This window comes from Podarcis bocagei (genome assembly GCF_964188305.1).
Source record: "Podarcis bocagei genome assembly, chromosome: 8".
NCBI lineage: Eukaryota > Metazoa > Chordata > Lepidosauria > Squamata > Lacertidae > Podarcis > Podarcis bocagei.
In genome coordinates, this window is record NC_138133.1 from 69,657,792 (window position 1) to 69,673,443 (window position 15,652).

Genomic DNA, 15,652 nt, shown 5'->3' on the forward strand with positions numbered 1-15,652 from the left:
TTTCCCTGACTTCACACCCAGGAAAGGTTTAATTAGCCGATCAAAGTCCTGGTTTTGACCTATAAAGCCTTGAACAGCTCCGGACCACAATACCTCAAGGATCGCCTCTCCCCATATGAACCAACCCAGAGCCTGCGGTCATCATTGAGGCCCTTCTTCGTGTGCCTCCTCTGTAACCTGCTTTTCAGCCAAAAAGGCTCCCTGAGCAGCAAGCAAATATCTGTAATAATAATAATAATAATAATAATAATAATAATAATAATAATATGATCCATATAGCCCAAGCAACTTTCCAGTTCAACATTTGGTTGAATTGTGATGTTTCAGTGGGGTTACATTGGTTTGGATTTATCTGGAGATTTTGCAATGAGGCTGGATAGATCAGTTGGTAGAGTATAAGGCTCTTAATCCCAGGGTTGTGGGTTCAAGCCCCATGTTGGGTGAAAGATTCCTACATTGCAAGGGTTGGGGCTAGATGACTTTCATGGCCCCTTCCAACTGTGATTTTATGTCTAACTTTAGAATCCTATGCATATTTACTCAAAAAGAAGTACTACTTTGTTCACTGACACTTAAAATTTCGCTGGAACCTCCAGGAGACAATGAGCTGTGCTATGGCTTGTGTCAAAGTGTGCACACAAATGGTAAATACACAGACAGACGCATCCCTTACCCCATGGCAGATTCGCCATGTGAATCTATCCTGATATGTGAAACTAGGGGGATTTTACTGACATTCCTTTCTGATTCCAGGATTTTGGTAAATATGGATGATAACATCATTGAACATTATTCCAATGAAGACACGTTCATCCTCAACATGGAGAGCCTGGGTGAAGGCTACAAGGTCACGTTGACGGAAATCTAGCCCAGATCAGAACGCAGCCTAGTGAAGTCGTAGCATTTCACCCTCATCTTAAGGAAGGGGACCATTCTTCTAAAGCCCTGATGACTCACGGCTGCCAAGAAGAGAGGCTGTTACAAAACTCCACTGGAAGCGAGGAAACAAGCCCAGTTGTCATTGACCAGTCCGTTCAAGATGAACTAACATACCTCTACAAAGTTCCTTATTTATTGCTCCTCACGCTGCAATCTGTACATAGCAGACTGTGGACATCGCCTCTCGCCCACCGCAGAGGAGAAACGGTGACTTTTTAAAAAAGAGTTAATGTGGACGAAAATGAAATTGTGGAATTGCATTAGTTCTCCTGGGACTTAATAGTTAAAATTGAAACTTTCAGGAATAAATTGCTTGAAGATTTGATCTTCTAATCCATGGCAAGGAAAGTGGCCGATCATGTTCACTGGTACAAAACTACCAGCAAACAAATGTGTAGGTTAGCCATATCCTTCCCAGCCCAGGGCAATTGAGGACTGTGAGTAGGGGACTTGGATGGCGTGTCATGTGTAAGTAAAGCACCATCCGTTTTTAACCTTTGTATATAATGTTTATAATATGTAATAATATATTTTTCCTACCTGTGTGGATGTGTTTACTGCCACTCTTGTTTCTAATCCTGGGATTAGAAGCTGTCAGGCAACTCTCGCTGAGGAGAGAGATTCTGCCATTAGCTATTCAGTGACGTTTCCATACATACCTTTTCTTGAGTGGCTTCTACAGCATCCGTATTAGAACGTTAAAATTCTCCTTCCAGTGGCACACCCGACATTTGCACCACCAGCTTGTGGGTTTCGTTCACCCTCCCGTGCCCATTTCTGTTCAAGGATACCACACTGTCTTCCAGTTTCCGAATGATTTGTCTTCCGGCTTCTGAAATATTTATGCTTTCTTTGCACCCTTGGATTTCATCCTTTGGCCTTCTGCATCTTTGTTGGATGAGACCCTCCATTTTCTGCATTAAGCAAGAACTGAGGCAGTGCCAATACCACCAACACTCTCCTCCCTCCATGCCTGCTTCCGATTCTGACTTTGGGCTTTCAGAAGATATATCTCCATTCAGCTCACCTCTTCCTTGGGAGCCTCTGGCAAACTGGAGCCAAGCCTAAACTGAGCCAGAAGGTCTTTATTATTATTATTATTATTTATAGCAAGTCATAAAAACATGAAACCGTAGAGCTGGAGGTCATCGAGTCCGGCCTGTTGCTCATTGCAGGATCTGCATGCAGCTTGCAAGGTGCAACTACAACATCTGCAACAGATGGACATCTTTCCTTCTATCCTCCAGCAAAGGAGAACCCACCACTTCCTGAGGCAGCCTGTTCTGCAGCTTGTCCTATTAGGAAGCTTCTTTGAATGTTCAGCTGAAATTCAGTTCCCTGCAATTCCCACCCGTTGCTCCTAATCCTGCCGTCCGGAGCAGCAACAGAGTTCAACTCTGCTCCCTCTTCTTCATCACAGCCCTTCAGGTATTTGAAGACAGCCATTGTGTCACCCTTAATAGGTGGGTGGTTTTGGTTCAGCAAACACTGTTCGAGACCAGCTGAGCAGGTGCTTGCTGGTTTATCTTTTCTTTTTAAAATGAAATCAACGAATAGCCAAGATCCCCATTCGCACAGTGTACAAATTTCAGGCACAGATTTGGGGATGCAATCTGCATGCATGTGCACAGCATGAATGGTGCCAAGAAAGGGAATCTGGACACCTCTGGTCATGATGGGGATGGGTGAAGAGGCATCTTTCTATCCCTCCCATCCTCAGAAGAGCTGATCTAGGGAACTCCATCCCTACAGTCCCAGGAAGCCAGAGAGGCAGGGCAGTTTTGTTGCAGTTGAAAAAGGATGCAGCCTATGCTCCCATGCCCTGGTGACTCACCTCAGCTTCCCTGCCCCTTGTTCAGCTCCTTTAATCTTTGCTGTCTCCTTTCCCTGCCCTTCAGACACTCCCCCAACCCACCTCATCCCTGGTTGCCATTCCCTTGCCCATTCAGCTTCTCAGGAGTTGTGGCAGGAATGGAACAAATTTCTTGGATGAAATTTTGATGAACGTCCTTGTGCCCCCTGATGGGTCTCGCTGTAAATGTAAAAATGTACATACGCGTCCCTTGACTTTGGTCTGAATGTACATATCAAGTCCTGACTCTATAGACTTTGTTTTTGTATGATCATATTACTCAGCCTGTCTTAATCGGTATGTAGTAGACATTTTTTTCATTGCACTTCCATCAATGGGGCTGCTGGGAATGGCCAGAGATTGGTAGCAAAACGTGGTTTGCTTGCATAAGGTCAAAGAGTTGATTGCCACTGTTTTCAGTAGTGCTTCTGGCTGAAACCCTGGAGACTTGCTGCCAGCCAGTGTTGGTCAGCCTTCTTCAACCCAGGACTACAACTCTCATCATCCCTAAGCCAGCTAGGAATAATAGCACTTGCAATCCAACAACACCTGGGGGCCTGAGATTGAGGAACTGTAGATACTGAGCAGCCGGACTCTGTTTAAGGCTTTTTTAAGGCAACCCTGAGATTATGAAATAGGAATCTGAGATGAAACCCTGTAATTCGTTTAATAACTTTGGAAAGCAAATGTAGTTCAAGCACTCCTTTGATTGGGACAACCAGAGCTTCAAAGAGTGAGGTTCCTTGCTCAAGCAAAATGGTGCTATGGAGATGAATGTTTCTTAAAAGGTTTCTGGTATGTAAATTAACTTGACCTAAATTTCAGGAGTGTTTGCTTCTGCCGATACTCTTTTAGCAGCTTAGTCCTTTTCTAATGTTTCAAATGTTACAGGAAAAATGCCAAACGCTGCATTATGAGATGCATGCATTTTTAAAAAACTGTTTTGTTCAATGGTTTTAAGGTCAATTTATTTTGGTCACAATCTTGCATTTCTGAGTTCCGCCAATATTGATTCTTAAAGGGGGAGAGGAGAAAGAACAGTTGTCTTAAATCTGCACTGTATGCAAAATGCATGAGAGAATAAACACCCTCTTCATTTGTGCATACTTGCATAAGCATGTATGTCCCTTGTAGTCATGTAAAGCTATGCTGACTGATATATCTGAAGTGAATAACATGCTGATTTAGCATTGCTTCAGAATCAATTGAGCTTACGGAGCCATTTTTACAGCAAACTGATAATTCACTGCCAAACTGCCTGGCAGGGTGAAAATCAAGAATTGCATTCTTCTTCTTCTTCTTCTTTATGCCCATCATGAAGTGATAGGTAAAATTGCACCTGTTGAACATTTCTTGGTGGCTGGCAAAGGCACAGCTCCCAGTGTTCTATGTAACCATGGTGTTGCCATGCAACCCAGAAAGAAATGATAACTTACCCCTTCTGTTCTGTGGTTTAGCACTTAAGCATAATGATCATTCCAAAGCAATCTAAAAGTGGGCATTCAGACTTCGTTTTGGGGAGCCAATGGGATCCCTTAGAAGCTTGGGTATCTTCAGGCAGTCCCCAAGGGCCAATTGGGTAGCTGTCCTTCCATTAATGACCTCAAACAATGGGTGACCTTAGAGGAAGATCAGGTATGCGCAAGGGTTCGCTCTCAGATCACTGGCCTCAGAACCATTTACTGGTGTTAAGGGATAAATCTTCATGAGTACCTTGGCATGCCAGACATTTCAGAAAGGTGAAAAGTTTGAAGAAGGCCACATAACAAAAATCACCCTTACTGCTGTCTTCTGAAATAAAGCTCTACACTGTGAAGACTCTGCCTATTTTTTAAAACTGGCTGGGCCCCCCTTTATCTATCCAGAGAAGGTGCAGAGAAATATTGTTGTATTTAATGAGTTTAGCCCTCTGTGCCTTTCTAGTCAATAAGGGCTAGAAACTTAGGTGTTTGTTTGTTTTTAGAGAGGAAAGAAAACTCCTAGCCCTATATAATCTGCATTTGTATAAGAATTGCAGAGTGGTAACTTTCTGACTATCACAGGCTGCAATTATATGTAGACGTTCTGCTTGTCCATCCACTAATACATTACTAATATTGACATGGCTATAACAATTACTAGGGTAATAAGGCCTGCTTCAGTCCTCTTCCTATACACACATTTTAAATAAATCACATAGAGTCTACCTAGCCTACCAATTTTTTAAAAATCATATTTTACTTTTGATGGGCATAAAAGAAGAGGGAGCTTTTACCATCTTTCATTGTTGCTAACAAATGTCTGTTCCTAAACATAAATGACTTAGATATGTACACAGAACCATGTGATTTATGAATTAAGCCATTTCCCCCAGCACTTGGTCCTGTTGTTCTGATCTCTGTAGACCAGTTGGAAAGTTGCAAAATTAACATAGCTGCTTGAGTTTTTATTATTATTAGAGAGGAAACTGAAAAGCTGTTGTTATGGATTCAGTCAGCCGCATCATGCAGAACTGGAAATGAATAGACTTGTTTAAAGTTTTTTAAAGTGTGCAGCCCTGTAAAATGTTTGTTTTTCTTGTAACCCTTCCCCTTCCCTGCCTCCCCTCAATGTTTCTCCCAGATTAGGGTGACATGATGCAAACAGGAGGATTTGTTTGTGCCAAAAAATAAATAAATCTGTGCATAGTTCCCATTAGCTGGAAAGCTAGAAAGCTCCATGTATAAACACTGTGTGCTATTTTATTCTAAGAAAACTAGTTTGTGTAACTTAATAGTTTTTTTTGTAAATGGGAGAGGGAAATCTATAAACATACAGGTTTATTTTATTTTTTGTACATTTTTAAGAGGGAAAGAAATAAATATTCGTAAGATATCACCACCTTTTCTTATCTTTCTTTTCTTACTGTTGTTTGATAGATTATTCGGCTCCACACTGAAGCATTTTGAATATTGACTCATATTTGCTTGAATGGGCTTGCACTTTTGTGATGGGGAACTTACTGAATTTGCCACATGGTCTTTTATTAAGTAAATGAAAGCTAATCCACCAGTGCACAGTTGGGGGGCGTGTTGGGCCAGCCTTGGACATGTTTGGTCCTGAAACACAAAAGTTAAGATTACATGTGTGTGTGTGCGCACAGAATACACCCACACACCCCTGAGTATAGGTGCTGGAGTGGAAGATTGGAGGCGAGAGAAAATGTCCATTCATGACTATGTATCAAGCAAGTGCTTCACATTACAGTGGTACCTCGGGTTACATACGCTTCAGGTTACATACGTTTCAGGTTACAGACTCCGCTAACCCAGAAATAGTACCTCAGGTTAAGAACTTTGCTTCAGGATGAGAACAGAAATCGTGCTCCAGCGGCACGGCAGCAGTGGGAGGCCCCATTAGCTAAAGTGGTGCTTCAGGTTAAGAACAGTTTCAGGTTAAGAACGGACCTCGGGAACGAATTAAGTACTTAACCCGAGGTACCACTGTAGTTAATGCTTGCACCACTACCTGGAAAGAGAGGTGGTTGTACCTTCTCCTTGTCTTTTCACTCTTCTTGTGCTTGAAGAAGAGGCAGCAAAAGCAAGGAGGAGGCATGTAAGTGAGTTCTCATATTCCAACTCCCATTTCTCCTTTTCCTCTTACGGAGCAATTACATATTGGCACGGTACTGAAATTTCTACAGATGACCCGGATTTGAACCTGCTCATGTGGGTGATATTGATCCAGCCCTCCTCTCTCTCTTCCTAACCTACGTCACAGGGTTGTTGAAAGGATTTTATTCTATTTTTAAGAGGTAGAGGTAAGAACCATGTCCGTTGCCCTGAGTTCTTTGGAGGAAGAGTGGGATAAAAATGTTAATGAATTCTAAATCAATAAATGTTGGTGCTGACCTTTAAAGCCCTAAATGGTCTCAGTCCAGTATGCCTGAAGGAGCGTCTCCACCCCATCATTCAGCCCGGACACAGGTCCAGCGCCGAGGGCCTTCTGGCGGTTCCCTCACTGCGAGAAGCAAAACTACAGGGAACCAGGCAGAGGGCCTTCTCAGTAGTGGCGCCCGCCCTGTGGAATGCCCTCCCATCAGATGTCAAGAAGATAAATAACTTCGACTTTTAGATGACATCTGAAGGCAGTTCTGTATAGGAAAGCTTTTGATGTTTGATGTTTTATTATGCTTTTACATTTGTTGGAAGCCGCCCAGAGTGACTGGGGCAACCCAGTCAGATGGATGGGGTACAATTATTTATTATTATTTATTATTATTATTATTATTATTTATTATTATTTATTATTATTATTATTATTATTATTACTACTACTACTACTACTACTACTATATTCGTTGTCTGTCTCCTCCCTCCCCCAGAGAAATGCAGTGGAACTTTCCAGAAAGCCTGGCTGCAGCAAAATATTTATTAGAGGCAGTAACATTTAGGGGCTTTAGGGAGGACTTTATATTTGCAAACTTCAGGTCTCAGCCATACACTGGTTTTCATAAAGATTTGTTTGAGGTTATGTATTCATATAAGAAAACAGAATAATTATAGTCAGGTGCAATCAGTAATTCCAGTATGAAAAAGCACCATGTCACAAAACAAGTTTACAATACAAAATTATTCAAAATCTAACATTTAAAAACAATATTTGTCCAATAATACAGTAAAAAAAGTCTTAACTTCCTTCAAAACAATACTGTTCATATGTTTGGCACTGTAAAAGACATTGTCACAAATGCATCTCCCTCCTCTTTTTTTAAACCAACACACTTTGCTGCTTTTAAAATATTTATGGGCTATACTTGGCTACAATTTTCACATTTTAAAACAACAACAACAGACATTATGCCTGACTGTAGCATGCAGTCCACAAGGGATTCCATCCAAGTGCGGAAACAGGTGAATTAAACAATAGGCCCACTCCCAAAAGTCTGGATCCAAACTCCCCATAGGTTGAGCATGTGAGTGCTTGGGAGGCCCCCACCTCACAGCCCCCCCACCAGCTGATACCTTCGCCACTCCAAAATATGCATTTCCATTGAAGCAAGTCCCACTGAATAAGTGTGCATAGGATTGTAGCCTTAAAGGTGCTTCATTTTGATTTGGATCCTGCCCATTGTAAATACTGCCTCTTGTCTGATAAGGATGATGGATTAAAAATATTTAATTTAGGAACCTGGGATGATTAAAAAATAACCGTGTATGGCAACTTTACATGTCAAAAGTTAACATGGTGATAACCGAGCAAACATCTCAGAAATGTTACACTGGGCAAAACACCCTTTTTAATGGGTTGGATTCATACTTAGTCATACTTAGAGTAGGCTTATGGTTTTCAGGGGGTCTATGATTAAGGCTGCAAGCCTAGTCTCACCTGGGAGCAAGTCCCATTGAATTCAGTAGAGCTTGGTTGGGGCAGCACACTAAGTCTGCATTCAGTTCTTTAAAATATGTACTTTTTTTAACCACAGAAGTTAAGCAAGGGGGAACGAAAGCTCCAGCTCTAATCTATAGCCTTCCTAAGAATGAGGAGACCGGAAAGAGCTGAGCAAGCGACTGAGTGGCTGGGGATGGAATATTTGTGTGTGAGATCTTGTAGGTGTCCCATGAAAGGGATGGGGGCTTTGGGTACCCTGCTTATGGTTTCCCCATGGGCATCTGATTGGCCACTGTCTGATCCGGATACTGAACTACAAGGGCCTGATCCAACAGACTCCTATGTTCTTATGGGGGATGCTGTTGAATGAAGCTAGGCTTGGCGCCATTACATGAGATCCCTCAGGCAGCTGCTGAGATCCCCACCCTTGTTCCACGAACCTGCCTGCCAGTTCAAGTAGTCCACAGTGCCCTAGAGCATGCTGGCTGGGGCTGATGGGAGTTGAGGTCCAACAACACCCAAGGACCCAAGGTCAGAAAAGGCTATCCCAAAGCATTGTGGGAAATGGACAAGGGTGGCTGGTTCCCAGTCTCAGCTACTGCCACAAGGGAAACCTAGAGCCAAAGCTCCATGGCCAGGGAACTCCTCTAACTTTGAGCAAAGCAGTGGTGTCACCCTACCATGCAAGATAGGAGTCCATGAAAATCACCATGTTTGGGGAACAAAATGTTCTCCTGGCAGCAACCCCTGAGCAGCAAAGAGCAGGTGTGGTTTAAAAAAACACACACACACAAACGCAATCAAACAGATTATTAAAAAAATTAGATTGTAACAAATCCCCATTTTAAAACAAACAAGCAAACAAACAAGGAATGCAAGTTTCCTATACAACTGAGAACAATTGCATAACTGTGCAACAACTAGCAATGAGGAGGGGAAATAATCGGTACAATAGCTTTCGCCAACTTGGGACTCTCCAGATGTTTTGGACTACAAAACCCATCAGCGCATGCGCTGGCTAGGGGTGATGGGTTTTGTAGTCCAAAACATTTGGAGGGCCTCAGGATGGCGAAGGCTGCAATATCATGAACATGCAAGTCTCAGTACTGTTTCTACAAGCCAAACACGAACACAAGAATTCAGTTTTAAGTTTCTTCCCCCCGCTTACATTTTACAACAAAGTTGCCGCTACCGACACACAGTAGGATCACACAGAAGTACTGTCTTAAAAATGCAACCAATACTGGTAAGACTGGCACAGAATCTGCATATTATATGTATAGGGAGGGAGGGGTTGGGGAGTCTCAACTGATAGGAAACTATAACGGGTACAGATCAAAGTCATTCTCTGAACAATAAATACAAGTGCATTTGTCAGTATATAAGGGAAAAAAAGTTCGTTCCTTCCACACACAGAACTCTAGAAAAGGACGCATAAAACAGTGGCCATGCTTGGGAACACAGAATTTACTACCATTCACCAAATCTGCTCTATTCTTTCACTGACTATACCGTGCTTGTTCTACAGGTTGGCTTTAACCCATCATGCTGAACATTTAAAAACGACATATACTTCAACCTGACCCAAGAAGGGAGACACACCAACAGAAGCAATGTCCACAGGTGGTTTTCCAGGCCTTGCTAGCTCTGGAACCATGCTATGCAGATGGGGTATATTGATGAGCAAATGGATGCATGGCTAATTTGCAACATGCAAATTGAGGCATGGCAGATGCACATTCAAATTTCAGGCGTGAGATGCAGTCCCCTATTTGCATTGCCCTTGTGCCCCAATCCAGATCAGGTGATCCAAGTCACGACTAATTTGCTCCCTTCAGTGAAACTTAATCCCGATCAGGTGTCTCTGGGTTGAGGCCAGCGTGGGTCTAAGTGCATGTTTCTGTCGTCACTGTAATGGAAATCTGGTAGCCTGTGATGCAGCCTGACTTATATACTGAGTTTGTTCCCAAGTCTGCCTGGTGCAGCTCTGTGATTTTGTGGTTTGTGTTCATAAAACATGAGAATGGAGGAAGTGTACGGCCCCACAATAAAAATGACACCCCTTCTACCTAGCTCGGCACCAGCAATTCCAAAAGGCTTTAATAAAATGCTACAGAGAAAACTTGAAGTCTATTCACCATCAGCATTATAGATTTAATAATTGTTTAAAGAATGCTAAATGCCTTCGTAGTGTGCCTGTGTGTGGACATGCCTGTGTGCGCATGCATGTGTCAAAGCTGCTAAAGACTTGACCTGAAAGTGCTTGTTCTCACTGGACTGGCACAGAAGGAAGGAAGGAAGGAAGGAAGGAAGGAAGGAAGGAAGGAAGGAAGGAAGGAAGGAAGGAAGGAAGGAAGGGGGGAGAGGAAATACTATTACATCTCCTCAGCCTTTGTCACCACCACAGCCAATTTATCTAAGCAAAGAGCTATGGATCAAGAGCCAACTGTGTCTCTGATGGCACATCAGCTAGGATGATTTATTAGTCAATTAAGCATGGGTCTGCACAAGGCCTAGGTGTCTGTAATACAGCCGCCTGCGCTCCAAAATGTTCATCTGATGTCTTGCCTTTAGGCTGCATAAGAAAAAAGGAGGCACAACGGGAAAGTCAGTAGGCACCCGCAATTTATTCCCACTGGATTCTCAGCAGCTATCTCTTTTATTGGAACAAGGTCAGAGTGAGTATGCAAGCTTTCAAGTTAGACAGGGCTCTTTGTCGGTCTTGGAAACAACCCAGTAGCTGCTAAAATGCTTTCTCCAGCTCTTCTACCAGTGTGACAAGAGATGGAACCAAATGCAGTCTGATGCTTCCCCCTTTGGAACTGCTACCTTGGGTGATGGGTTGAACCAAGGCAGGTGAGTGCTGCACCATTATACACAGACTTCCTCATCTAACAAGGTGTATATGTGCCTTTCTGTACTGGGGCCATGAACTCTTAAAAAAGCAGGAATTGGGATCTTCATATAGTCTGTAGATTTTCACATGAGAACGAGGGGGAGAAGCAAAAGTGAGAGAATGGTTTGGATCCCACGACGCTAGCAGAAGCCACTTTTTATGCAAGCAGTAGGCATCCATTTTCCCTTCCTGCTATAGTCCCCCCCCCCCATGCCACATCCCATGGCATTCCAGAGGGTCACCCACCTCAAAAGTAGCTATGGGGGCGGCATGCAACAGGAAGGAGAAGTGTCACTCCACGATTCTAGGGATTTTCTTTGCTGCAAGGAAGGCATGACTTGCAGGGTGCTTCCATATGGGGACTTAATTTGCAAGCTGATCATTGGGCTATTGCAAATTATTGCCATTGACAACAGTCCCCCCCCCCCATGAAAAGGAGTCCTGATCCCACTATAAACCTCCATCTAGAAAAGCATTGACTTTAAATCAACTCTTTTTTTTGTCACATCTGGCCAGGTGACAAGCAGGTTCTGTCTCCATCCGTTGAGGAACATTTTGGAACTCGAACGCTGTAAGCCCGGAAGTAAATGTTTCGGTTTTCGAACGTACCTCAGAAGTCGAACATGAAACGCAGCTTCCATATTGAGTTTTCCATATTGAGGCTTCCGTATTGAGTTTTTGGTTTGCGAACGTTTCGGAACTCGAACGGTCTTCCAGAATGGATTACGTTCGAAAACCGAAGTACCACTGTAATTGTGTATAGGCTTGGGCTGCAAGATGTGTGTAAAAAACAATGCTACCTATTTATGTTCTGTGCAGCTGCTTCTGGCCTTCCGCCTTTGGCCTGTTTTCACATATGAATATCAAAATCGACTCTATTCTGGTTTTGACATACCAGAGAAGGAACCACATGCCATGTCCCTAAAGTGGGCAACAAGGCTCTGAGCCAAAAGGATCTCTGAGTGTTGCAGAAAATGGGTGAGCACAGCTGCTTAGACGAAAAGCAACATTTTGAGAAGACATCCGCTTGCCTTTTAAAAGCAACGCCTTGTGGCCATGGCCTTTTGTGATTTCAACTAAAGGTCTATTAGCTTTACTTTGTATCTTCCAAGTCTGCACTGATGGCCTAGGGTTGAAACTAATAATTGTATGATTCTTGATGATGGACAGACAAATCTGTTAATTTTAGTTTCTCTTAGTTTCTCATTTTCCCAGTCTCAAGTGCAGCTCTCCACATTTCCACAACATTTCACAATTCCCACCCCCCAAAAGAGTCCTCATGAAATATTTGCCAGCATTTTAATGTGAATTTCTCCTAATACACACATTTCTGTATGCAGTTTAGTCAAATATACACATTCCTCTATGCCATTTTCACTAATATATGCATTTTAATGCACACTTTCCCCTAATATACACATCTTTTGTATTTGGCTGGGGAACTGCATTGCAAAATTCAAAGGAGTGCAAATCTTGAAGGACGGCTGTGTGTCAATTTGTGCGTTGTTCCAGGAAGTGCAAATTACACAGGCCTGTGTTTAAATGAGAACCGAACTGAATTTCCCCCCAGCTCAAGTCTTAAGCCTCCTTACAAACAGAGCTCTTTCTCCATGCTCCAGCGATGATAGGGGTTTAAAACACATCATGACAGGGTTATGCTTCATGTTTTGAAAATTCCATCAGTGAAGATGTGGCTGGATCCCACCCTAAAGCATTTATGGGAGTTACAGTAGGATGGAAGTAATTTAGACTTTGAGAGCTAACTTTGCCACCTTTGGAAAAGAGTGTGTGCTCCAAACACAACAGGCAATTGGATCAATTTGACGGTTGCCAACCTGGTGCCAGTGTGCCCACAATTACTTCCTATGCCAGCTGTGAAGAATCTCAGTAATTATCCCCTCAAAAATCCACACTGCATGGCAGACTATATGCTCTTGCTGTTCAATTCCTCTTTGCCCTGGTTTGGTTTCTCCCATACTGAATATGCTTCCTTCAACATGACATTTCATTCCCACCCTTCCTTCAGAACAGAGCAAAGAACTTCCTCTCTGTGAGCAAGCATGGAAGTAGGTGGCTGGTGTAAATGCTTTTTCTCATTGAGGGGAAACATGCCCACACCATTTTGTGTTCCTCTCCCCTCCCCGCTCTGTTCTGGCAGCCATTTTGTGTTATGCCGCACACCACAGCAGCCATTTTGTGATGGCACTCGCAGCACATTTTCAAACAAGTTACTTACTTGGCTTCCCAATGCAGAAGTCACTGCTGGCAACCAAGAGGGAGAGGGGCAAGGGGCAGCCTCAGGAGTGACAGATCGGCTCTGCCACATTGCCCACATGGACCTTCCTGCCGCCTCACCTCTTCGTTAGCAGCAGCGACCTCTGCATTGGGAAGCCAGGAAAGAAACACTGCCTTGTTCCTGCTGATGAATGATAGCAGGAGGATGTGTGGCATTTTGAAAAAAAACGACCATAGGCTCTCCATCAGAAACCTCCACCACAAATTTTGTAGCTCTGCTGTAGCAGCCGCCTCATCTAGTTGAATTACTATGTGTGTCAAAATCCTGTTTTCCAACAGGCGGCAGAAGAACTTGCCACGTGACAAACACTGTTTGCAAGGTGGCTTCCTAGCTAGGAGGTTGGATGCAACTTCAAGATGGGCTTTTAGTCTAATTTGGAACTATGAAATTAACAAAAGAGACTCTCGGTTTTGTAACCCCAGTACAAACATGTGTATGGTGGGATCAATCAACTGCCACTCTGGTGGAATTGACAAAACACATGGGAAGACACTGGCGGAAGGTTCAGAGGCGATCACTCTCTGTATACTAAGCAATATGCCCAAACCCAGGACTCTGCAGTCGGGAACATCTCTCAAGATTTTATCAAACAGGATGGGCCAAACTCTTACTATTTCGTAACAGTCGTACAAGTTTTCAAGACATAAAAATAATGAAGGGTGTGTTTCTGGCCCTACGTTATATGAAATGGCTATCTATGCTCAAGTCAAACCCTGTGGTACCATCCAAGTAACGGTTGCCTAATAGGTTACCATTGCTGCATGCAAGCTATGCGAGGCAGTGGGAATTTCAAACAGAGAATTTCCCAGCGACTACAGTAACAGCTACAAAAAAATCCCAAAAAAAACGTAACTGCAATGATATCTATACGTATATACGCTAATGCCTTGCTTATTGCTCCATGCAAACTATTCCTTTAGAATTATACCAGTGTCAATTTGTGTGTGGCCACTAAAAATGACTTTACAAGCCAGTTAGCTATTGGAAGCAATGACATGTGCTTCATGACACGTCTGGGGGGGTCACTCAGACTTCTCAGACTTCACAATTTCTAGGCACGGCAGTGGCTGGGGTCTGAGCAGTTTTGCTTTTTTGTCTCACAGCTTTCCCGTGGTAAACCCTCCATTTACTGCTGAATCGGAAGCACTGTCAATCTGTCGAAAACCCAATTTACCTTTGCTTCGATTCAGGGGAAAACAGGGGGTTTTCCCAGGGAAAATGGCGGGCCCAAAGAAAAACCACCTGGATCCATGCCTTCCCTGCAGTAGCAGAGGGGGGCATGTGGAGAAGAACCCTAACGTGGCCAAGAAAGAGGGAGAGGTGGGGGGAGGGAGATCCCTAACTTGGCCAAGGGAGTGAAAGCAAAAGAGCACAACAGAACAGAAATAGAGGAAATACAGGGCAAATTGTGTCTTGTATTGAATCAACATAGGACATAGCATTTTACACTGAAATACAGGATGATCCTGTATTACACAGGACAGGTGGCAACCCTATTCTGGAGTCACATGGCCACAAGCTGCTGGCAAAAGAATAATTTGGAACCAGCAAGGCAGAGGGTTGTATCATGTGGATGTATCTGTGATGGGTATTTGGGGAATGTCTCCTAGCTATACCGTTGAATAATTTTGACACAGCCCCTTAGGTTAGGGGCACAGCAGTTGCCTTAGTTTAGTATGACTTGACTATCACCTTGTTAGTTATTTCTAGACAGGAATTGTCGGGAGAAGCCTTGTTTTGGCTCTGATAAACAGCCAGTAGGCAGCTTGGATGGTAGAGAAGAACACATTGCACTGGGACATCTCTTCGGGGATTTGGTTGCTTTGGGAGTGAATATATGTTCTGCTACCCACATGGTACAAAGGATCACTGCCAGTCTCACTAAACATCTAGTCAACAATAGTTGCTGCTTATACTCCAAGTTAGACCATGTAATGTTAGCAGCAGCAGAACTAACCTTGCTTTGCATTAAGGCTCAGCTGCGCTCTGTCTCCACAAGGTCACTTTTGACAAATCCCAGGAAGCCCTTTCTCCTCCTCCTCTCAGTGCACATGGCTAGTTCTATAGATATATAGCCTCAATAAGTGACAAACTATCTCAAAAGTCTGCCAAATTGGCATATGGGGAGGGGGGAAATGAAAGGCAGGTGCCCTGTTTTAGATCACATTGGACTATTCCTCAGGAGCACCTCTATCGGACCAGTTCACTGGCCTTTGTTATCACATCAATGAAATGGACCCATAGATTAGGTTTGCAAGTCAGAAGCAAAAAAAAGAATCCCTCACTTAAGAAGGTAGGCAATGCCCACTTTTGTTAACAT

General features: G+C 43.3%; 1 protein-coding gene and 1 long non-coding RNA gene across 2 annotated transcripts in view; one reads left to right on the forward strand and one right to left on the reverse strand.

The window, feature by feature from the left end:
• The window catches only part of GRHL2 (grainyhead like transcription factor 2), a 59,500-nt gene extending 53,855 nt beyond the window's left edge, over nucleotides 1-5,645 (forward strand). The window contains exon 12 of the mRNA XM_081204968.1: nucleotides 754-5,645. Coding sequence (XP_081061094.1) covers nucleotides 754-868 — 115 coding nt within the window. The 3' untranslated portion in view covers nucleotides 869-5,645. The remainder of the gene's footprint in view (nucleotides 1-753) is intronic.
• A 1,515-nt stretch (nucleotides 5,646-7,160) lies between these two features.
• On the reverse strand, nucleotides 7,161-14,362 carry LOC308593141. The gene is made up of 2 exons (XR_014010775.1): nucleotides 11,254-14,362; nucleotides 7,161-11,221 (listed from the first exon to the last, which is right to left on the reverse strand). It is a non-coding gene; the product is annotated as an uncharacterized lncRNA (long non-coding RNA).
• Between the last annotated feature and the right edge of the window lie 1,290 nt (nucleotides 14,363-15,652).